Genomic DNA, 23,657 nt, shown 5'->3' with positions numbered 1-23,657 from the left:
CCCTCATTATCCTTTATCACACTTACCTGCTGCACATCTTTACTAGCTCGGTCCCTCTGTCTAGCCAATCGGTACAGGTCCTTTTCTCCCTCCTTAGTGTCCAACCTTTCATACAAGTCTTCATACACCTTATCCTTAGCCTTCGCCACCTCACTCTTTGCCATGTACCTCATCTCCTTATACTCTCAACAGGGTATAAAATAAGAGAAAGAAATTGATGTCTAAGAGTAGGAAGGAAAGGTCTCAAAACTGGAAACACTCTTTCCTCAGCTTAAACAAGAAAATAAGACTCCTTATAAAGTCCTCTAAAGCTAACTACAAATCCAAATTAGCTTCCCAATCTAAGGGCAACCATAAGGAGTTCTTTAGTTACATCTGGAACCTCAAAGGAAAGTCCAAGATTTGTACTGAACCTGCAGTCAATGGCACTACATACACAGAACCTGTGGATATAGCAAACCGGCTGTCTGACAGGTTCAGTGAGTATTTCACTCCCCTGTCCATGCCACAGATACCCCTAAGCATTCCTGCCACCTGTCCACTGCCTAGCATATCTAAGGAGCAGGTCTTAAATGCCCTAAGGCCAAAAACACAGCCTTTATGGGACCAGATGACATCAGAGGCTGTGTTCTGCATGGTGAAAACAGGAATTAGCAACACCGCTAGGTACTCTTTTCAATTGTAGCCCAAGCACTAGTTTTATCCCAGAGAAATGGAAAACAGTTACCATCATCCCTTTGCACACAGGGGGTTCATGCATTGACCCCAGGAACTATAGCCCCATTAGCCAGACCAGCCTTATCTGCAAGGCTATGGAGAGAATCATCAGGGACCTTATCTGTAAAGCTATAGGAAATCTCCATATGCTTAACCCCACCCAGTTTGGCTTTGTCAAGGGGAGATCATGCCTGTTAAACATGGTGGGCTTCTTTGAGACAGTCACCAAAGCCCTAGACAGGGGTAAATCTGTGCATATGGCCTACCTGGACTTGGCCAAGGCCTTCAACAGAATCCCTCACTCAGCTATCATTGACTAGTTGGGTATCACCCCATATATTGTCAGATGGGTTGTGAACTTGCTCACTGATAGAACTCATACAGTTAAAATAGGGGACTCCACCTCCTCTTGCAGAACCGTAACCAGCGGTGTCCTACAGGCTTCAGTTTTGGGGCCCCTACTGTTTGGAATCTACTTCTCCAAAGTCCAGGCAAAAATTAAAGGTCTGTGGCTGACAAAGATTGCCGATGACTACAAGCTGGGAGCAGTCATTGAGTCCCCAAATGATGTCAACATCCTGCAGGAGGGACTTACACAGACTAATGACTGGTACCAAAGTCATGGTCTTAAACTAAATGTAAACAAATACATTATTATACCCTTCAAGAAAGGCGATGTTCCATTAAACTACCACATCAGTAGCAATACCCTAAGCATGCATTCGGTGGTGAGAGATATGGGTACACATGTTGACAGCAACCTTACCTTTGATCACCATATCTCCACGGTAGTAAGCAGGGCATTTTATATTGTTCATCACATAAGTAAGGGCATTGCATCCAGAAAAAATCAGGTTATAACCCCCTGTACTCTTCTGTCATCAGGCCAATAACAGAATATAATGCTCCATTTGGTATGTAACTTTCTAAGCACCTGCAACAATTGGCAAGATCACAAAGGTTCCTTACAAAGAAACTTCAGGACATCCAGTATCTGTCAAATGTGCACAGACTGAAATCACTGTCACTTTGCTCTGTGTCATACAGACTGCTCAGAGGTGATCTATTCCTCACATAGAAGGCAGTCTTTGACCCTACTTTGATGGAAATGCTGCATATTTGAAAATCAAATGGCACATAGATCACCCACTTTAAGGACCTTAACCCAGTATGCAGTATCAACAGAACCTTTTAGAGAGATAGAGTTGTCCCACAGAGGTTGCTTCACCTTTGGAACAGACTTAAAATTCATGTTAAACAGAGTCTCTCATTGACCCTATTTAAAAGCAAGTTGGCTGACTGGATGGGAAACCATAAATTCTCCCTGGGGGTTCCACCTGTGTCCCTCTTGGACAGGGGTATAAGATGCCAATTTTAGTGCCTGTTTTAAATGGGCATGGTTTGGAATAAGGGTTAAACTTGGCTGGGCTTGTAAGGGCCCCAGGGCCATTAGCCCAGTAACCTCCTATGATCCTATAATCCTATAAATTCTTATCACACATTACTGGTATTCTTTCATCACAAGTTTTATTATTAGGTCACCTTTAAAGATTGATAGAAAGCTTCATATAAAATAACAGAAGAAAATCTGAGAAAACATCCACATATGAAATGTAGGAATCATTGTTTTAGCTCTAATTATACAAAAATAGGCAAACGGACTCAGGCAAGGCTCTTCTCTCCAGTATAAAATTCAGGTTTATTCACAGTACAAACTGCACAAGCGCTTTCACAAACTGCTTCATCAGGTGCTTAAAATGACATAAAAGCCCCCCTCCTTTTATACATCTATTTACAAATCACAAGACTTTACCCATTATTCATCACATGACACTGACATTACATCAGAACAGTTCCAACACAATAAAACATTTTATTAAAAATAAAATTAAAAATATATAAAACACTCTTTAAATTATCTAAACTAAGGTCTTGACTTAAGTTTAGGTCTTAGGGGGACATGGTCATTCAGGCCATGTCCTGCATCCCCCCTTAATCTAACTATCCAACTTGCTTCTAACTCCTCAGTATGATTACGTATATCACCTGCTCTTACACTCGGGTAAATCCTGCCTATTGCCATAAACTTAAAAACATGCAATGAATCTGTACTAATAACATGTTTGGCTAGGGCACTAACTTTGCTCTTTTTACTAATATGATACAAATGTTCACGAATCATGTCTTTAAAGCACCTATCAGTTTTTCCAATATAAAATTTCTTACAGCTTAAACAATGAGCAGGATAAACTGTATGTTTAGTTTCACAAGTGGCACTAACTTTAAACTTCTTTTGATCAGGATAGTCAGACTCTGAACTAGTATCTGTCTCACTACAAAAAGAACATTTACCACAAGGTAGAGTCCTTGTGGACACATGCTCATATTGCCTGTCCTTAGGGTAGCACAATCTCCTTTTCAAGGATTTCTTGTTCCTAAAAAGCAACTAAGATACATTATCTAAGACTGTGGATATTTCATTATCAGTAACCAGAATATTCCAATGTCTCCGAATAATATCCATGTATTTATTGACATCACTAGTATAGCTTAAGGGTATCTTCAATCTATTTCTACCCTGTTCTGTTCCATCATTAGGCTTCTGTCTTTTACCATGTGAATAACAGGGTTTAGCTCTGGTGTCCCTCATGTTCACAACATCTGTTAAATTAGTTTGAATCATTCCTTCATTATAGCCCCTTTCTCTCAATTCCTCAGTCACTGTTTCTACTTGTTGTCGAAAGTTAACTTCCCTAGCGTTTAACCTTGAGGCTCTAAAAATTTGATTACGTACTACATTTTTAAACGTGTAAGATGGATGCATACTATTTTCTGTAACAGATGGTTCACATGACAGCTATTCCTGCATAATGTAGTATAAACTTTCCCATTTACATTTCTTAACTGTAAGAACCACAAAATTAACTTCCAAATCAGAGCATTTTGACATAAACTTCAAGAAATCTGTACTTTCATTAAGGTACTTCTCAAACTGAGAAAAATCAACATCTCCCTTTCGCCATGCTATAAAAAGGTCATCTACAAATCTCCTGAAAAACAGGACCTGTGCGCCATAAGGTCCATTAAGGAGATGTTCCATTTCCCAAGCCACCATAGCAGCATTGGCGTAGCTATTGGCACATGATGTGCCCATAGTTACACCATTGTGTTGTCTAAATGCTGTTTCACCATACAAAAAAAATTATGCTCAAGCACAATATCCAATAGTCTACAGACTAGAGAGACCTTATCATTTGAGTACTCAGAGAATCTTTTCAAAAAGTATTCACTATCCCTAGGCTATTAGGGATAACTGTGAACAAGGAAACTACATCCATTGTTAAAAATAAGATGTTATCGGTATTATTAACCCTTGTAGTAAACTGATATAAATCTTTTAAAAAATGCTCAGTATCCCTCAAAATATGATTGACCGTACTCAGAACTGGTCTTAAGCATTTTTCTGTAAATATAGAAACTGGTTCTGTACACGAGTTCCTACCTGAAAGAATAGGTCTCATTGGTGGATTTATAGGGACCTTATGTAGCTTAGGTTGCCCTTGTATTATTGGTATGGTAGGACTATGTACCAAAAAATATTTTAATAGCTCATTTTCAATTAGCTGCTCAAGAAACAATTCCCGCAATTTAACTTTCACTCCATCTATTAACTTACTGACATCCCTATTATTGATTTTTACATAAAAAGCAGTATTTTTCAACATATCTAACATTGTATCATCATACCACCTCCTAGCCAACACTGCAATTAGTCCTCCTTTATCAGCAGGTCTTATTATGATCTTTGCATTCCTTTCTAGATCTTTAATGCCCTTGTTTCATCCTTACTTAGGTTATATCTCTTCTTTTTAGTACATAAACTATCATTAGATAAGTTTAACTTATATATATCTTCAATACACAATTTTTCAAAAGCATTTATCAGTAGATTCATGACAGGAATAAACACACTCGGTTTTCTACAACAATTAAAGCCAGCTGTACCAGCAGGTGTAGCAGTTGTATCATTAAACATTAACTTCAGAGTTAAATTGCGAGTAAACATTTTTACATCAAACACCACATCTGTAAAGTAACACACACCTATAGGTATAAATGGCAGGCCTTTCCTTAATACATTATATTTATGAACAGTTAACTCATGTGCAGATAAATTCCAAATTAGACCTTCTTCATATTGAAAAAGGCCCTCTCTATGTTGTATGGACTGGTTACAGTACCTTCGTGCTTGCGCTTGCCTCTGCTCTGACTCCATCCCCTCTGCTGCATCTGAGTCCTCTGCTATCTCACTGGCAGAGGAAAAACCAAACTTTGCTGCCCTAAAGGGACTTTAGAACTAACTTGTGGTTCATTTATACATTCCAGCTGTTTGTCTTTTCCCAAGATCTCAGAAAATGACCTGTGCACCTGTGCTGTAATCTGCACAGTGTTCTTCCTGGCTCCCAAATCAATGATTATCTCAGTGTGCTTTATAACTTCCACTTCTACGTCATTACTGGTTCTCGAGTCCTTCCCTCCATTGGACAACGCTGATGTAGACGTCAATTCTGTAGCCATGGTTACCATGCCTCCATCAGATGCTGAATTCTCGGTCTCTGTGAATCTGGGCCAAGTAAACACATTTCCTTGCATAAAGTCTAGCTGATCTCGCATTACTTTCCTCATTTTAATTTTCTTCAGCTTTCTTTCATGTATCAACAATGAATCCATAATATCTGTCAGATGCTTATCCAACAGAACTAAGTCATACTGTTTAAGCAATTCGGTATATTGCTGCTTAATAGAAAGAGACAGAGTTTCTATCCCCTTTCTACTGCAGCTACTAGCAGCTTTATATAACCGAGGCTTGCATTAATATTTATTTTCTGCCATTCAGATAGCATAAAACTCTCACAATTAACATCAGCAGGCATTTTTAGAATCCACAAGCCTCTAGGTATAATGCCCTCATTTAAACAAACTTCAAGATGAAACTTTTGATATCGATTTTGTTTAAATTTATATAAGTCCTTCTCTAAAGCAAAAAGAGAACCTTTGAGTGCTATCATATCCACTGCAGGTGTTTCTAATTGCGTATCCTCACTCACACAATTAAGCAGGGGATTAGCAGTCTCTACAAAGTTCTTAAAAAAGCATTCAATTTTAGAACCAACTGTTCTCTTAACAGCAGGATCATTGTCCAATTCAATTATTTCTTCACTTCCATTACTTTCCGCCATTAACCCGGTGAGGAAGTAAAAAACTATTGCAAAGCAAAAACAGACAAAATCTGTCTGTTTTTATCTCTAATTATGTTTAGTTACTGTCTTCTTACAATATTTAGTAGTTATTTACTGTTTAAAGTAACTTGCTAAGCCTTTATTTTAAAAGAAAGTTAAAAATGAATACTCACGATTGTTGCAAGTTTATTTGTACATGCAGAGCAGGAGTGGCCCTAAGTCAACTGGTGCCCAAGGCAAAAAGGGCTCCACGGCACCCCCCACCACATTACGTGCTTCCCCCATCCTGGTCTACCTACACCAAATAAATACTGGAAAAGCTCCCCTGCTAGACCGGCACCCTAGGCGGCCGCCTAGTTGGCCTATGCTTAAAGCTAGCTATGATGCAGAGTTTCTGAAAAATTTTTATCTGTATTTGTGGAAGTATTTGAAAGTTTAAAGAGTTTATTTTTTTTACTTGATTACATGGCTTTGAATGGTTAATATAATTAAGATTGAAGTGTTTAATTCATTTGCAAATGCAGCAAGCATTTCTGTGGATGTAAATAAAGTTAAACAAACTATTTGTATGCCTTTAACATAATTTAGCTTTAAAAGGAGCTATTTAGTAGTGTGAACACTTTTGTGAAGCTTTATAAGCTTTAAAAGGTTCTATAAGTTGTTCTTACCTTTTTATTCTTCCTTAAAGTGAATGTTGGACTTTCAACTCACCCTTTAAACAGGAAGTGATGTTTTAGAATGTTAAAACAGGAAATGCAGCATTGTAGTAACACTGATAACTTAACTTAAAATCATCATATCTAGGAATTAAAACACATTGTATTAATTCATACATAAGGAATATATGTAATTCATATAACACAATAAATTAAAATTAAAAATGAGCTTTAAAACTAATAACAATAGTAATGGTCTGTAGTTTTGATTGCTTGTATATATAACAGATTGATTGCTTGTTATATAATAACAGATTGTCCACACTGCAGTTTATAATAAAAAACTTCTAGTAGGACACAAAAGATTATATTTTATGGTATTTGATTTAAAAATCACAGATAGATTATATTTTATATATTTTATTTAAAAATATTTGAGTTTAGTTCAATTCACTCTGATATAATACATAAACAAGAAAGTGGATTGTTTGCAAGAAATGAACGTATATAACAAAAGAAGGAACTAGAATAATGATTTCCTGATATATAAGGGATGGTATATCTGTTCTTCCAAACAACATAATACATATGGATTATAACTGAAGTATGGAGTTCGTGTAATTAGTAAATGGTATAAGATAGATAGTATAAGCAGGAACAGAAAGACATAGGGACAAATACACATGTATATAGCTAGTAGATTGTCGTATAAATAATTTTATAGACAGTAAATAAAACAAATAATAATATGCAACTTCTTGACCTTTATAATAACAAATGTGGAATTATCATCTGATAACCTTCTTACTGTAGTCTGAAGACCAAGAAGGGGTTATAAGAGAAGATAGGAACATTCATAACTAATCTGGCTTATTTAAAGTGAAATGGGACCTAAGTAACATTTTTTCCCTAATAACATATAGAAGGACTTTCTTAAAATGATTCATATCAAGATAGGGAGCATACATGCACAAAGTAGAAGCATATGCTAAGTGTAGTTAGTCTAATGGGGAGGATGAGATGTAATTTGTTTGATTTAATCAACAATATGTTATTCCGTAGTAGAATATATTAAGGTTATATTCTTAGATCATATTCTAATTGTTTTAAATGTTTTGTCCATAGCTGAATGTTCTTTATCCATATCTCTGAAGTATATTATAATTCTTTACATAAAAGTATTTTTAGTAATGTGTTCTCTTACAAATGTCTATTTTAAATGTATATCTATTAATATTAATGGATTAAGTAATACAGTAAAGAGAGGAACCTGCTTAAATACCTGAAGTTACATAAAGGTCAAATAGTACTTTTACAAGAAACACATTTATTCAATAAGGATGTTAATAAATTATCATTAAGGAAATATTTAATTCTGACAGGCTCGGGTTTTAGATTTAAAAGAAGAGGCACACTCATTCTGTGGAAGAATTCCCCAGTTATGCCTAATGTAACGAACACTTATGTTGGTATAAAAGGTATGTTAAGGATCATTGTAATTGAATGGAATAGGAAAAATATATACTTTGGTAAACTGTTATTGGAGTCCAGGGCTAAGAGCTAAAGATGCAAAAATAATTTATTTTTATTTATTTATTTTACATTTGTTAACCAGGAAAGTCTGACTTGGAATGAGCCAATTTTCAGCGGAGGCCCGGGGAGAAATGCTCCAGATGCATGTCTTTGCAACACGGGAAGAAACCAGAGCAACTGAAGAAAACCCACATGACTGCAGGGAGGACATGCAGACTCCACACAGAAGGCACCCCAGCTGAGAATCGAACCAGAGAACCTCTTGCTGTGAGGTGACAATGATACCGCTGCACCAATGTGCCATCCTAATTAATTAGGACCAGTTAATCACCAATTAGTATGTGATGCCCGTGCACTGGCCCAGCAATCAAGGAACATCAATCCTCACCACTAACACCAGTGAGGGGCATCCACATTGAGAAGGATAACAAATACATACACAGTAAAATACAATTTCCCTTAAGAGCACACAGAGATCACAGTCAGTCTGGGGCTGGTTTCTCCCTTTCTCTCCAGATCCCCAATAAGACTCCCCACTGGCACAGCTATAGTGTACTGATCTCAGCCTAGTGGTCAAGCTAAAACCTCCAGCACCTTCTCTGCCCAACCAGTGCTTCATGTCCCTGCCCAAGTAGCTGACACACACACACACACACACACACACACACACACACACACACACACACACACACACACACACACACACACACACACACACTTTGAGATGTGAGTTATATACAAACACACAGACACTCCTGGGGAAGGCTGGGACAGGTTCTCCAGCTATGCCCCTTCTGCACAGACTATATGGTAGTACCACATGCCACCAACCACTAATATCAGCTACTAATAAGGCCCTTATCAGAGGGGGTCCAATTATTACTGTGCAATATTATTATCCAATTAGTAAGTGTGACCAGAACTTTTTAAGGTTTATTGGAGTGGCTTGGCCGGTAACACTATATACATGCAATGTACTCTAGAGCTTAAATTACCTCTACACAAAACAGCCACAGTTGAAAGGTTTAAAAATATTTAATAAAAATAATAATAATAAAAACACAAGACAATACTTCTTACTACAGAGTGCTAGTTAAGAGTTCAGAGATCACAGGAAAATGTTTAAAATACAGTAGAAAAGTTCTGACAAAAGTACAGAAAACTAGTCTAATCTTCATATTTCCTAGCTATTTCTAAGAGAGACACTAAAGTCTAAGATCCTACTTACATACAGAGCACAGGCAGAGTGCTAGTGAGTTGGATGTTCTCAAGACAAATGCAAAATGCTCTGCCTCTGTCTCTGAGAAAGTTCTTTAAATTGATAATACATCCTGCTGACTCATTTTAGATTACATAATTCCTAACAATTCTCTGGTTCCTAAGCTGACAGAAACTCTACATTAGCATTTCTTAGTAAGCTTGCACCTGGTCGGGAAACTACAGCAATTAAAGACATTATATGTGTAAAATCTAGCAATTAACTCTAGTCTCAAAACAAAAGAAAGAATCTGCTGGTTCAGACACCATGGCTCTGAGCCCTGAGATAAAAAACAGTCATAAAATGCTTGACCTGTCATCTTTCTTACAGCAGAGTGCTCTGTTGTTGCATTTTTGCAGCTCAACATCCAATATAGTCTTTTCACATTTAAGAGAACAAGCCTATGGCTTATATTAATATTTACAAATGACAGAATTATCTACAAAATGATATCTAGCTAGGCTGACACACCTATGAACCTATTAAATAAAATCGATAGACCTTTTACTTTAAAAGAAATAAAAGATCAAATTAAAAAGTAAAACAAAAACAGTAAGGCTCCTGGTTTAGATTGTCTTATACCTGAACTACATAAACTATTGTCAGATGTAGTCTTTACACTAGAAAAAGCCTTCAGGGAAATAAAAGCGTGTTCAGAGGTTTCTCCATCATGGAAATGTTCCCTCATTTCACCTGTTCTAGAGCAAGACAAAGACCTTACAAAATGTTCTTTTTATAGGCCCATGTCTATTTTAGCAAATGGAATTAATACAGTAATACCAAAATTAATTAACAATGAATCAAACAGGTTTTATTTTGAATAGACAGGTACAAGATAATATAATAAGGATACACACACTAATAGACTATGCAATTAAAAATAAAAAAAGAACATTCTATCATTAGTCTTTGTTTAGAGAAAGCTTTTGATTCAGTTTAATTGGCCTTATTTATTTAAAGCACTTAAAGAATATAACTTCTCAGATGAGTTAATAGCCTTAATTTCAAAGTTTTACATTAATTATTGTGCTTATGTCAAACTAGATTCCTTCATTTCAAATTCCTTTAAACTACAAAAGGGTACTAAACAAGGTTGCTCAATATCTACATACCTTTTGCACCAGTAATAGAACTTTTGGATAATTTAATTAGATCAAAGTATTTATGCTATAAAATGGAAGATGATTTGGAACTAAAGATTCAACTCTTTGCGGATGACATTCTGCTTACAATAGGAAATACAGAAAAATAACTAGAACATATAATTAGTTCTATGGAGCAATTTGAAATTAGTTTAAACTTTAAATTTAATTGTAATAAAGCAAGCACATTATTAATCAATAAGAAATTTAAAAATCATAAAATATTCTGATTTCAATTGGAATAACTCTCAGGTTAAGTATCTTGGTATTATTATGTCTAATAGTAAGGAAATGATAAAAGTGAATTTCAACAGTTTATTGATAAAATTATAAGCCTAGTCACAAGGTGGAATACATTTTTCTTTACTATGGAAGAACATTTAATGTTAATTAAGATAGTAATTTTTCCTAAAGTATTATTTGTGATGAAATCATTAACATTGTCTTCACCCAAAAAAATGCATGAAAAAGATTAATGACATCTTACTTAAGTTTCTTTGGCATCCAAATAAACAAAGCATTTATTTTAATTGGCTCACAAAATGTTGGTATAAAGGTGGGATAGGATTCCTTGATATTCAGTTGTATGCTACTTCAACTATTGTAAAAATATTGAATTGTGGATAAATTCATCATATAAAGCAAAATAGAAACTAATACATCAGGTATTATCTAAAAATAACAAACATATTACTAATTGTCATAAGCAAATGGTTCCTAACAGTTTTGTCTGGCTATTAAAAGAGTATTGGTTAAACAAAAACATTTATTATAATCAAATTCCCTTTATAAATAATATTTCTTCTTCCTTCTGGAAATTTATATATTCTAATTATTATATTATAGACCTATTTTTTCCAATTTTTCCAATAGCATATACAAATAAATCCTTAGAAACGCACAATTTCACTAGAATGATAGCTTTAAAAGAATAAAATAATTTATTTTCAACAATTTTTAAATGGAAATTGAATTCATTCTGTTGAAAACTTAATGTCTAGACACAATCACAATTCTAATAAGTAGTTAACACTACAAATATGTAGAGATTGTGTAAACTGAAAAATAAATAAGATTTAACTTGGGTAAGAAATCTTTCCCCCAAATATTGGAATTCCTAATTAATATTAATAAAGCAAAAGAAAATAAGTCTTACTTATCACATATTTATAGAATTCTTAGATTAGGCTTCTTACACTCAGACAATACTTTTTGGAATTATTCCACAAAACATTAATAACAGAAATTTTACCAATGAAGATAAAAATAATATTAAAGTAAATAGAAGAAAAACTACATCTTCTTTATATTGGAAAAATTTTCACATGAACATTCTTGCACAGAGCATTTGTTACACTTAACGAGGTTACAATTATGCATAAACAGGTAGGATCAAATACTGGAGATGTGATTCTGAGGTAACAGCTAATTGGATACATATGATATATGAATATGGGGTCATTTCCCCTTTTTGGAAAGAAATATCAGCAGAGTCATGCACACACTTTAAACAATGAATCGTGAGCTGTGCAACCATTTAAAGCAGATGTTCTTTCTCACAAGAAGAAACTGCTGACAAAACATTCCTCATATTTTCACAATTAGAATAAATTTTAACATGTCTGACAATTCAAAACTCTGAAAATCATAGTTTTAGAAATATACACCTTTTCCCATACTTTTCAATAACTTCCACAGCCTTGTCAGAAAATATAGGATTGGAATTAACTAGATGTTTAGCAGCACTAGGATTAACTAAAACTATAGCTGCTGGATCAAGTTTGAGATGATTATATACAAGCTTACAAAACTAAGGAACTTTGTACAATCTGTCTGCCTTGTTAGGGACAGAAGGCTGACTAACAGTACAATTGTAGGCAGTGACACACATTCTCCAATGCTGACAGCACAGGACAAATGGGGGAGGTTCTGGAAATTCTATTTATGAGAGTTCATGGTATTTTTAAGGGACTGAGAAACCTCAGGGTTTTCCCACTGAAAACTCTGGCTTATTCTGGAAATAGTCTCTGAAAAAGAGAAGCCCTCACAGGGAGAATCAGATACCATGCTCTCCTCTGAATCTAAAGCATGAGGACAGAACCCTGCATCTGTCCCTTTATCTTCCTCTCCAGATTCAGAATCTTGAATTTCTTCAGAAAATGAGGCATATTTTTTTGTATTTTACCAGAAACCACCTTATAAGAAGGATCAATATCATGAATTAGACCCTGAGCCAGACCTAATAAACTACTCCTGTCCAGGAAAATTGGAGCAGGAACAAATACATGTTTAGTTTTGTATTTCTTTTTGACAGGAAAAGTGGGGTCTACAGGATTGCTAATGGCAGCAGCAGTAGCTTCCCCAGGAATGGGCACACCATTCTGACTAAACACGGAAGACTTCCCTGCCCCTTCCCACAGGACAGACAAGAGTGTCTCTCCCTTGCCACTGACAGGACCCTAACAGCCACACAGGACAAGGCTAACCCCCAGTCCATAGTGGTTATAAGTGCTACACTAGAGAGATCCATAGTAATACATGAGTGGTCTGAGAAATGAACTTTGGTCACAGTAGAGTCACCCACCTGTGGCTGAGCCAAATTGCTAGCTTGCTATTATAGCAATTGCAATTTGCTTTATTTTTCTTATTGTGGCTGGGAGAAAGAATGACTGTGAGACCAGTAGTTTGTTTCCTGGTCATTTTGAAAATGGTGTCTGTTTCCTGGGGAAAACAAGCAGCATAAGTTAGCAAAAATTTAAAGTTGTAAAAAGCACTTTAATATACTCTGTCACCACCAAAAGTAAACACATTTTTTTCCAGAGAAAAAAATAAATTTCAATTGTTTTTTAACAACTTTAAATTGACAGGAAAAATCTGTGCTCTCATTTAAAAGTACAGTTAAGTTTCAACAGTCCATTAAAACACAAACTCCTACAACAAAAATAGTTTTCCTAAGCAGGAAAGTACAATTAAGCAATAGATATTTAAATTTGGAAGGTTATACCCTAAAGGGAACTTATCTACCTAGTAATAGAACAGCACACTCCAATTATTGATAATCAAAACCCTGCAGAGGAGCACTCTTTTTGGTGGCAGGAAAGCTCTAAAGGAATTGGCACTTAAACCTGTCATTTTAGGCTACTTAGTTCAAGCTGTCTAATGGTCTGAGATTGTGGAAGGTGCTGTGAAGCTTTGGAAGCTGGCTGGCTGTTATATACTTGGCAGGATATAACCCATATTGCTAAGGCTATTGCAGCAGTGATCAATATAATGAACTTCCTTTGTTCTGGCTGCTTTACACTGTTTATGTGGATTGTCTGGGAGTGTCTGGTATTGAGTAGGAGGCAAATGGGAAACAGGTATGGTATAGCTTCTGAATAGTATCCCTGCTCACCCAACAGCTCTATGTGATGGCAATCCAGACAGAAGAGTGGGGAGAAATGGACAGCTCAACTTCCTCCAGAGGGGAGCATCCAGGCAACCCTTCAGTTATGTCGATTCTACTTGCCTGAAACAGGCACCCAGAGTCCCTGATTCTGCACACCCCCATGACATCTAGTTCCATAGCCACTGAAAAGGATACCTCTGCCTTGAATATCCCTGTCTGTTGAGGTGCCAAAAGATTGACATTAGAACTTTCTGAAATATAGGGATTTGGACCCCTTTTGATTCCTACTGTAGGATTATTAAGGGGTTTCAAATGGTACTCTTATGGCAGACAGTGTCTTAGCTTCCTGCTCATACCTCAGCAGTCTCTTTCACTGATGGACTAAAAAGGAAAGAACTATCATGTACAGCATTCATGAAGGATGCTTTGAAGTTATCTGCAAAATAGTAAAGGAAGACCAAGGCAAGGTGTCTCACGGTGATTCCTTTGCCTGATGCCTTAGCTGCCCCATTGGCTGCATTATGTATTAGCCATATAAGGAGATTAGTGCTATTCAGCGTTGTCCCCAGTACAGTCTGTAGGTGTTTGTATAACTCCGTGTGGGTGGGCTTCTCAGTGAGACTGAAGCCTGTTCCACTAATGCTGTCTGCAAGTGGCATAGCTTAACACTGTCAGGCCAAAAATGCTGAGTCCATAAGCATGTTTCCCCATCCAGTCCATTGCCTGAGACTCCTTGTTTGGTGGGTGGATAGCTGTTGACTTGTCAGACAGTTCCTTCTTGGTGGCTGCTGCTAGATTCAAGAAGCCCACCAGAGTTCCCTTGGACCAGTGCTGCCTGCCTATTCTTAGGAGTGCAAAGAATTTTTTCAGGCTTTCTGGAGATATGGTTAGAGCAATCTGGCTTTTGCCATGCTCTCCTTTAAGCCAAATCAATTAGATGGTCAGAAGGAGGGACTGTCCAGAAAGTAGAGATACATCTCAAATAATACCTCCTCATTCTGAGAGAGAAGGTCTGTGGGCCAGGATCTCCCCTGTCTCATCAATTCTGGTGGTGTCTTCTGAAAGATGCTGTGGGGATCCTCTCAATCATCCAAGTTGGGGACTCTGTAAGGGAGTCTGTGTGGATCCTCTTGCATGTCCTTTTTTCGTGCACCACTAAGGGAGAATCTGACTCCACAGAAGATCCAGAGAAAGCCTGTACAGGCTGTTTGAGGCTGTTGGCTCTACTTTGACCTTGGGACACTTACACTGAATGGTGTTCAAGGGTGGCGCTGCCAGCACTGAAGGCTATTTTTTAGAGTTGTTGGTGGAGAAGCTATCAAGAGATCATCCTCTCCATAAATTCTGACACAAAAAATGGCACCAAATGCACTGGTGCCAAAGATGGAGCTGAAGACTTAGTGTTGAATCCTCAGTCCTAAGACACAGTTGACATTGATTGCCTTAGTGTTGAGTGAGCTGAATGCATGAGAACTACAGCCGAGATCAACATACGAGTTAGCTCCTGAAGCCACCTCGGCTTCTAAGCCACCAGTGCTGAAACATGGACCAGGAAAGGAGAGAGTAAAGGAGCTAATGACTTAGGCCCAAAGGCCTTACACAGAGAGCACTCTGCAGTTAAATGTTGCAGTTCCACACATACCACACAGAGGTCGTGTAAGTCCTGATGCAAGTAAACAGCACACTAATTCTCAGAACAGTATAAGAAGAAAAATAAATGATTTATCAATGAAAAGGGAGTGGCTGGTATTGAGAAAAGGGTAATATGTGCTTTATGTGTTGATCTAAGCTCCTAAGATAGTAAACTACAATCCAAATTCCTTTTTTTATCAAAACCAGAGGGCCTACTGCCCAAACAACATGAGGCAAAGACAAAGCAAGATACCACTTCAAAGGTTTGGTAATAATATGAACAAGGAAAAATCTCAAAGAACCTCATGGATTTATCTAAAAGGATAAAGAGATTGAAAAAATAGGTAAAGAATCTGATAGACTATCAAATTTTAGAAATAGTAACACACTTAGCTGGGCAAAGAGCAAATCCACTTGAATGTTGAGGAGACAAATGAGAACTCAGGAGAGTTGCATCCTAGTGGATTATGGGAGGGAAAAGATCTTAAGGGTGCTCAAGGCTCAGAGCACTAGCAGGGCTAGATCACATCTGACAACACATCAGTTTGATTGGATGGACTGGATGAGAAGGACCTCTTAGTTTCTACTCTAAGCACTGAACATACACTACTAATAACTACTTTTAAATGTGGTGCTATCTCTTCAAATTCTGTTTATTAAAATCTATTAAAGCTCATTAACAGTACACACAGATTCATTTCATCCTAAATTTCATTTAAAGTACTGACCATTACATTTCAACCCCCTAGCCTTTATATTTAATCTCTCATTACAGTCAAATCAGATTCTCCCAACTTGACTCAAATAACATCTACATTTATTTCAAATTAGCATGTTTGAAATCTTGAGGGTCTGTGGGCCCACTTCCAAAAGCCCTATATCCCTCTACTTTTGATCATTAATAGACTACAGCTAAACTTCCATTAGCCAAGATATTAAAAAAACATATATACAAATATGCACAATTATATAATTGAACAAGATTCACTGTTTTGCTCAGCATGGCTTTCATAAAGAGTTTAATACCACAACTGCTCTCCTCACAGCTAATGATTACATAAAGCAAAATGAATAAAGGACAATTAACTGAGGCAACATTTGTGAACCTCTTGTTTGCCTTCAAATTCATTAAGCACAATCTCCTTGTTACAAAAATTAATGGAAATAGGATTTTACAACAATGCTCTATTATAATTTGAAGGCTAACCAAGAGACACATAAATGTTCTCTATAAAACACTATTTGAGACGAAGGTATCCTACCATCAGGCATTCTCCAACATTAATTTCTATGACCTATACTCTGTTTACTCTTTATTAACAATCTAACAGCTAATCTTCCCAGCATGGAAGGGAATACTTTACTCAAATGACTTTCTGTTATCAAAAACAGGAAAGAATAAATCTGATTTACAAAATCGGCTACATCAGCTGTTTACACTGTTCTATCACTGGTTCAGCAGTAACCAACTACTAGTAAATCTTAACAAAATTAACTTAATGATTTCTGGTACCTTACAGTGTCTAGTCTGAGTTTCTCTAGTGAAATAAATATACTCTTAGAAGAATCCAGTCCATACAATACAATATTGCAAGTCATCTAGACCAATATCTCTTCACTCTTCACTCTAAAACCACAATAACGTCCTCCCTCTCTCTCTCCTCATATTAACCTATAAATTTGCAAGCCACCTTACTGTTGACTCATGAAAACCTATAGTAAAAAATACTGTTTCGCAAGTTAGAATATGTTCTCCCATTTGTACCTTTTGGTAACTCAAACACAACAAATATACTACAAATAATACAATCTAAACTTCTCATATTCATAAACATAGCAGATCAATGTACACATCATATTGCATTTTATTATCCACTGCAAAAATAGTTCTAGTTACGCAATGGCAATCTCCTTATTAGCCCCCACTCTCTAAAACATCGTTTACAGTGACTCTTGCCCTCTCTTATCTAGAAAACGTTTTCCATCTTTCATACAATATCTTACAAGAAATCATGACTTGGGCCTCACTACTCCACAATGGTCTCAGTTTAAAATCAGTATCACTAAATGAGGTTTCCCTAAGCTTAGACTATCAGTCTGGAACTCCAGACTATCGAATATTTTCAGTGAATCATCTCTAGCCTCTTTTAAACCATGTATAATCGCTTTAAGAGAAAGACAAAGGCGCAGGTACAAGATGAACAGCTGGGTCTTCACCTCAGAGTCAGTAGTATGTATAAAAAGTCGAACTGCCACAGTAGAAGGAAAATTATTTACTGCAAAGACAAAGTGAGCACTTTCACAGCCTTCCAGGTCGCTTCATCAGACTTGATAAAACATCCCATACCTTCCTTGATATATATACTTTATATATGACCTGGAAGGTCGTGAAAGCGCTCACTTTATCCTTGCAATAAAGAATTTTCCTTCTACTGTAGCAGTTCGACTTTTATACATAATATAATCATCTTAAATTCTCTTCAACGTCTTAGCCCTTTCTTCAGAACCCAAACTAACATTCACTTTCTTTTCATTCCCCTTTCACTTAATAATTTCTTAAAACACAACCTAGTATCACTTTTCTCTATTGTAAGTAGAAACAGTATTGTAAATACGTAAACATAGACCAGTTCTATTTATAGAATGTTTTCATTTATACCATGTTGAACAAATTTGCTAAATACATCTTCACTCTCTCTCTCTCTTTCTCTCTATAGGTTTAATATCAAAAACTCGAACGGCAAAACACATTTTAAACACAAATGTCGAAAAAAATTCCTGAATACTAACTAGCAACACATGTCGAAAACACATCAATTCAAAATTATTGAACTGAAGGCTTCAACAATACCGAAAGTTTACCTGCTGTGACTTACCTGCCTGCTTCCCAGAAGTACAAGTGTACGGAGTTCAGTACTGCACATCACTTTAATTCATGTTTTTGCAAGGCAAGCCCCCCTGCACCCCCCATGTGGGGGGCTGCACCCCCTAGACCCCCTGCAAATTATATATTCTAACTCTAAGATTGAACTAGAGAGAGGAAAAGTGTAAATTTCCTGATCCACACTGTACCACAATCCCTATTCGTAACATCGACCTTATATGAGGGAATGCACAGTGGCATTCGGTAAAGGACAGTCTTTGAATTGCAATTTGGCAATACAGGAATCAGCCAACACACATTTGGCATTCCCATGCTCGCCAAACTGCACTTCTACATTTTGATACTAAACCATATGGGCCTATGTCATTTGACTGAAACCTGAATGGTCGAACCCATTTGATTGAAAACTCATTTAACTGAAAATTAATTTGATAGAAAACCTTCTTTACAACAAATATACCATAAAAATATTTCTACAGGGGGGCAAGTCCACATGCACCCTCCAGATACCCCCATACTTACATATACTAACTCCATGGTCGCACAACTGCTGAGAAAAAAATCAGCACACGCAGTGAGTCAGTGCTGGTGTGAAAATACAATCATCTGCAGATCTGGGGGTACATGACCCTGACTATAGCAATCCATGCATAATGTTGTTAGGCTCACTTTCCTAATAACTGCTATGATTAGAAATGATACCTTCAGACATTTTCTATATACTTCTATGATTTTCTGTCAACTGAGTTTTCAGTCAAGTGAATTTCCAGCCAAATGAGTTTTTATTTAAATCGGTTCGACCATTTGGATGTGTCAGCATTATTAGATCATTGTTCCTTTCACCTGCCATCAGTTTGGAAGCTACCATCAGGCTTACTGTGGTCTCATTTTTACTGAATTACCTCATGTACCCAGTTATCTTCTTTTCTATCTGTATCTGCATGTGCTTGTTTGTGATCATACAAAAGGTCTAAACTGCTTTATCTACTCCTCATTAACTAACAACAAAACAGAAAAGTTAATTTGGAATTTAAATAACATGTTTTGAATTCTGAATATTTCCACTAAAAATGGAAGTGCAACTATATACAGTACAAAGTAGGTTAGCAGAGACTTTGCCTACCAGCTGATGCTCATCTGTGGCAGCTGTTTAGCTTTCCGCAGTTTCCTATTTCTCCTCAGGTATATGGCAAATATCGAATGCGTGTTAGTGAAGAAAGAGATAATTGAAAAAATATTTTTTGTGAGTGTAATGAGTTGGCACATTTTAAAAATTTCCTGCAGACTACTCTGTCAGAAATACTGAGTAAGCAAATAGGTATAACTAAGGGGATGATTTTTTTGAGCTGTAATTCAGAATTGAAGTTGCCTAGGTATAAAGCCTTGCTGAGTTTAATTCTGGTGGCTGCCAAAAAAGCAATTACTAGAAAATGGGAATCAAAGTCTAAACCAGCCATAGTAGAAGTTGTGCTTATAGAAACAAATAAAAGAACTAGAAGAGGGATTTTTAGAAAAGGGTAGAAGCAAATTACATAAAAAATAGGAATTGTGTGAGCAATACATGTAGATTAATGTTTTGGAGGAGGAATGAGATTTAAGGGAGGCAGGAAGCGAATGAGCTATGTAATTTTCAAATGACAACGACTGTATAGAAGATTATATGTGATGTATAAAGTTTGCAACTTTTTGTATGTCAATATGGTTTGTTTTAATTTATATAAATATATGATTACCTATATCATAGGTGATAATTTTTTAAATAAAAATGTTTCTTGTTTAAAAATATATATTTATATCTATCTCTCTCTGTCACACACACACAGACACACACACACACACACACACACACACACACACACACACACACACACACACACACACACACACACACACACACACACACACACACACACACAGATTAGGGTTTCCCACTTTTCTGCAGTAACCTGGGGTCATGAATCTTCCCTCACCAGGCCTAATAAAAAACTCACTAACCCTGACTCCCCTTTTTTTCAATAAGTCCAAATATGTTAATAAAAATAAAGGACAGTAAGGGACAGCTGGTCTATCATTGTCATGTGTCATACTTGCTTTCTCTGAGCCAAACACCATGGACAAATAATTATGTCTTGGTTGTTTGTCAAGGTGTGGATTGTTGGCATACTGTTTAATGTTAAAATGATGCATTTCATTAAAAAGGATCAAAAACCTTTAACTGTAATAATTTAATATCCATTACAATAGGACATATAAGCAACAGGAGGTAAATTTTAACAGATGAGACAAGTTTTAAATGAGGTTAATGTTTAGTCTTCCATCACAACGTACACCAGGCATACTCACAGCTCTGTGACATTCTTGGGGATGCCCCTGGGCAAAGATTTCAGGTGTTTGTTACTGCACCGGACTATTGTGTCTAGGCAGGTACATTCCACAGGACACTGGGGCCGAGGGAAACAGCTGACTTCATCTTGACCTGTAAAACAAAGGGAAAAGTGAATCAGCTAATCATCTTCCTGTATGTTATTGGATGCTTCTGTATCTGCAGATTGGTGGAATGATACGTCAGAATAACTAAGGAAACCATAAATGGTAGTGAAAGTCTGAATGACTTCTAGACAAAAATTGATCCAGGCTTTCTCATAAGACAGAAAAATCCTTTATCTGCTCTTAACCATATCAATACGATCACTAAAAAGTAAATATGATCACTAAAAGTATATTGTTAAAACCATTTCACTTACGCATAAAATGTTAAAAATAATTAATTTCACTGGTAGGAAACTGACATCTGTTGGAAATGATATCTTAAGATTTTATCCTACCCCACTACTACAACTAAGAAGTATACATATTGCAGAGGTGACACAGTTCAATGAATGGGGTTATGTCTAAATACTAAGTCTGCTTTCTCTGCAGCTAAATCCATCAGAAAAAATATATGTTGTACATCAACTGCAGGGCTCTACACCCCTACATTTCTTAATATGCTAACTCCAGGTCTGCACAATAACCCTTACCCCCACTGATATGTAACCTCATTCTAGCTTTGATGAAAAAAAAAAAACATGGGATTGAAAAGATTCGGGATTCCCATTTTCTCAAAATACTACTCCAGTTGAAGTGCAGAACTCCCATTGACTGCAGTAGGTTTTGGAACAAGACAAGGTTGGTTCATATCCCAGACCAGAATTTCTTCTTGTGTGAACTCTGTTAAGTGACATCTTGGTAGTATGGAACAGAGGATTAAGGCAATGGGTTAAAGACCTCCATTCTGTAATGAGTGGCTTGATTCACTTGTATAATGTATGATTGGAGTAGGCCACCAATCCAAATATGTATATGCATGCAAACGTGTGTGTAAGTGTGTTTTGTATGTATGCATGTATATATGTAGTTACCCTGAGATCACTGATGTGCACAATTTTTGACTCCAGGTACACTGATTGACATTCAGCAATTCACATTTCAATAAAGCACTGAAACATTAAAAGCAGACTTTCCTCCCCCAAGAACCTGTTAATGCCCATTTCAGTGACGTGATGACACTGGGAATGAATGATTTTCAGCCAATGCACCAGAAGATGACTAGTGTGTATATTGACAATCAGGCAAAACTCATATATTTTTCAATTTATTTGCTATACAGGTAAACCCACTAGACACAAACCTCTTTTAAGGGGTGATCCAGGAGCACTGTGTGGTTAGATGACTTGCTCAGAGTCACATGGTAGACAAACAGAGGCTGAGAGTATCAAACCCTGGTTTAGAAAATCAAGTTCATTACCAACTATATCCTCTGCTCAAAACTGCCAGGTAGAGTTCCTGAACCATCCCTATGAAAAGAAACTAGCTAAAACTGGATAAAAAAAAACTTTAATGTTTCAATACGCAGACTAGTAAGGATACTAAACAAGATAAAACAGAAACAGACAATAAAACAATACTTCTCCTGTAAGCTGCTTGGGGTACCTAAATAGACTCTACAAATCTGAGAGAAATTGTGAAAAAAATTTTAAGTGTCAGTTTATATATATTTTTATGAATTGTTAAAAGGGACATGGTTCCTTTAAATGTATTTAGTGGTTTAATTGAATGGGTTATTTAATGGTGGTGTTGAGAAGCACTTTCAGATTTGATAAAGTCTGGATTGTCGCTGACAAAAGCGATTATCTACTGCCTTGTGTTATTTTGCTGTGTAACACATTAAAGCATTTTTTATCTCAAGACTATTTTCCATCTGAGTGTTGTTACAAGATATTGTCTTCAAGTGGTTTTCAGTTTTTTGGTGTTCTTTTTGACCACTTGTTACCCACAGATTTGTTTCAAATCTGAGAGGTTAGTAACAAGAGCTTACAACTCTTAATGTCATACTAGTTTCTTAGATTCATAGGTTCATAGCTTTGTACTAGGCTAACTGCCTTTTTTAAGCTTAGCTAATTAACCCATGCGAGAATCAAACACTGCACCTTATGTCTGTAAAGTAAATACCTTAACCATTATGCCAACCACCCACAAACCTTGTGCCACAGGAAGTAGCTTGTTAACAACCTATAGTCAGTCCTCAGTGCTAACTGTAAGACTTTGTCAGAAGTGGGATTTGAACCTAAACCAGCAGGGGAGAGTGGAATCTTAACAATGCACCTTAGACCACCCAGCCATCCTAACAGGCAGGTAATGTCCCACAGATGTCCCCACAACTGAAAAAAAACATTTCCAGCAGCAATGACTGATAAATTCTAAAACTGAAGATACTGAAAACTGTAAATGCTGGGAACAACAAATGTAATGGAAAAACAGAAAAGCATCTACCATGAAGATTTTATTTTTTAAATGATATAAAAAGGGCATCAGGGAACTAGAGGCAGAGAAAAAACCAGAGAAACGTACTGTTTTAAATTAATGTGTTCCTATTTAAGAAATAAATTTCAAACATTATTGAAAATAATTGGGAAATACCACATTATTAGCGCTCACTGGCTTAAATGTCCCAGCTTTGACTTTAGGGAAAAGCCCACAAATTAGGGACACTTTTAAAATGCTGTTAATATTAACCCAGAGCTTCTTAAAATAATTCCAGTTTTAGGAGGGAATGAAGCAAACGTCTGAGAACAAATTAGGGTCATCCTTCCAAAATCTGAATAGTTGAGAGGCACCTCATTTTTACGTAAAAACAGTATGAATATCAAATCACATCAAGGAAAACA

The 23,657-nt window shown here is 36.5% G+C and overlaps 1 protein-coding gene across 2 annotated transcripts in view; it reads right to left on the bottom strand.

The window, feature by feature from the left end:
- SLIT1 (slit guidance ligand 1) overlaps positions 1–23,657 on the bottom strand; it is a 3,022,655-nt gene that overhangs the window by 659,134 nt on the left and 2,339,864 nt on the right. For both annotated transcript variants that reach the window (XM_044056244.1, XM_044056245.1), the window contains exon 21: positions 20,794–20,926. In XM_044056244.1, coding sequence (XP_043912179.1) covers positions 20,794–20,926 — 133 coding nt within the window. The remainder of the gene's footprint in view (positions 1–20,793; positions 20,927–23,657) is intronic.

Source organism: Protopterus annectens, chromosome 14.part0, assembly GCF_019279795.1.
Source record: "Protopterus annectens isolate FY-2018-M chromosome 14.part0, PAN1.0, whole genome shotgun sequence".
NCBI classification, from domain to species: Eukaryota; Metazoa; Chordata; order Ceratodontiformes; family Protopteridae; genus Protopterus; species Protopterus annectens.
The sequence above is the reverse complement of the archived record's forward strand: the minus strand, read 5'-3'. Positions and strand labels throughout refer to the sequence as shown.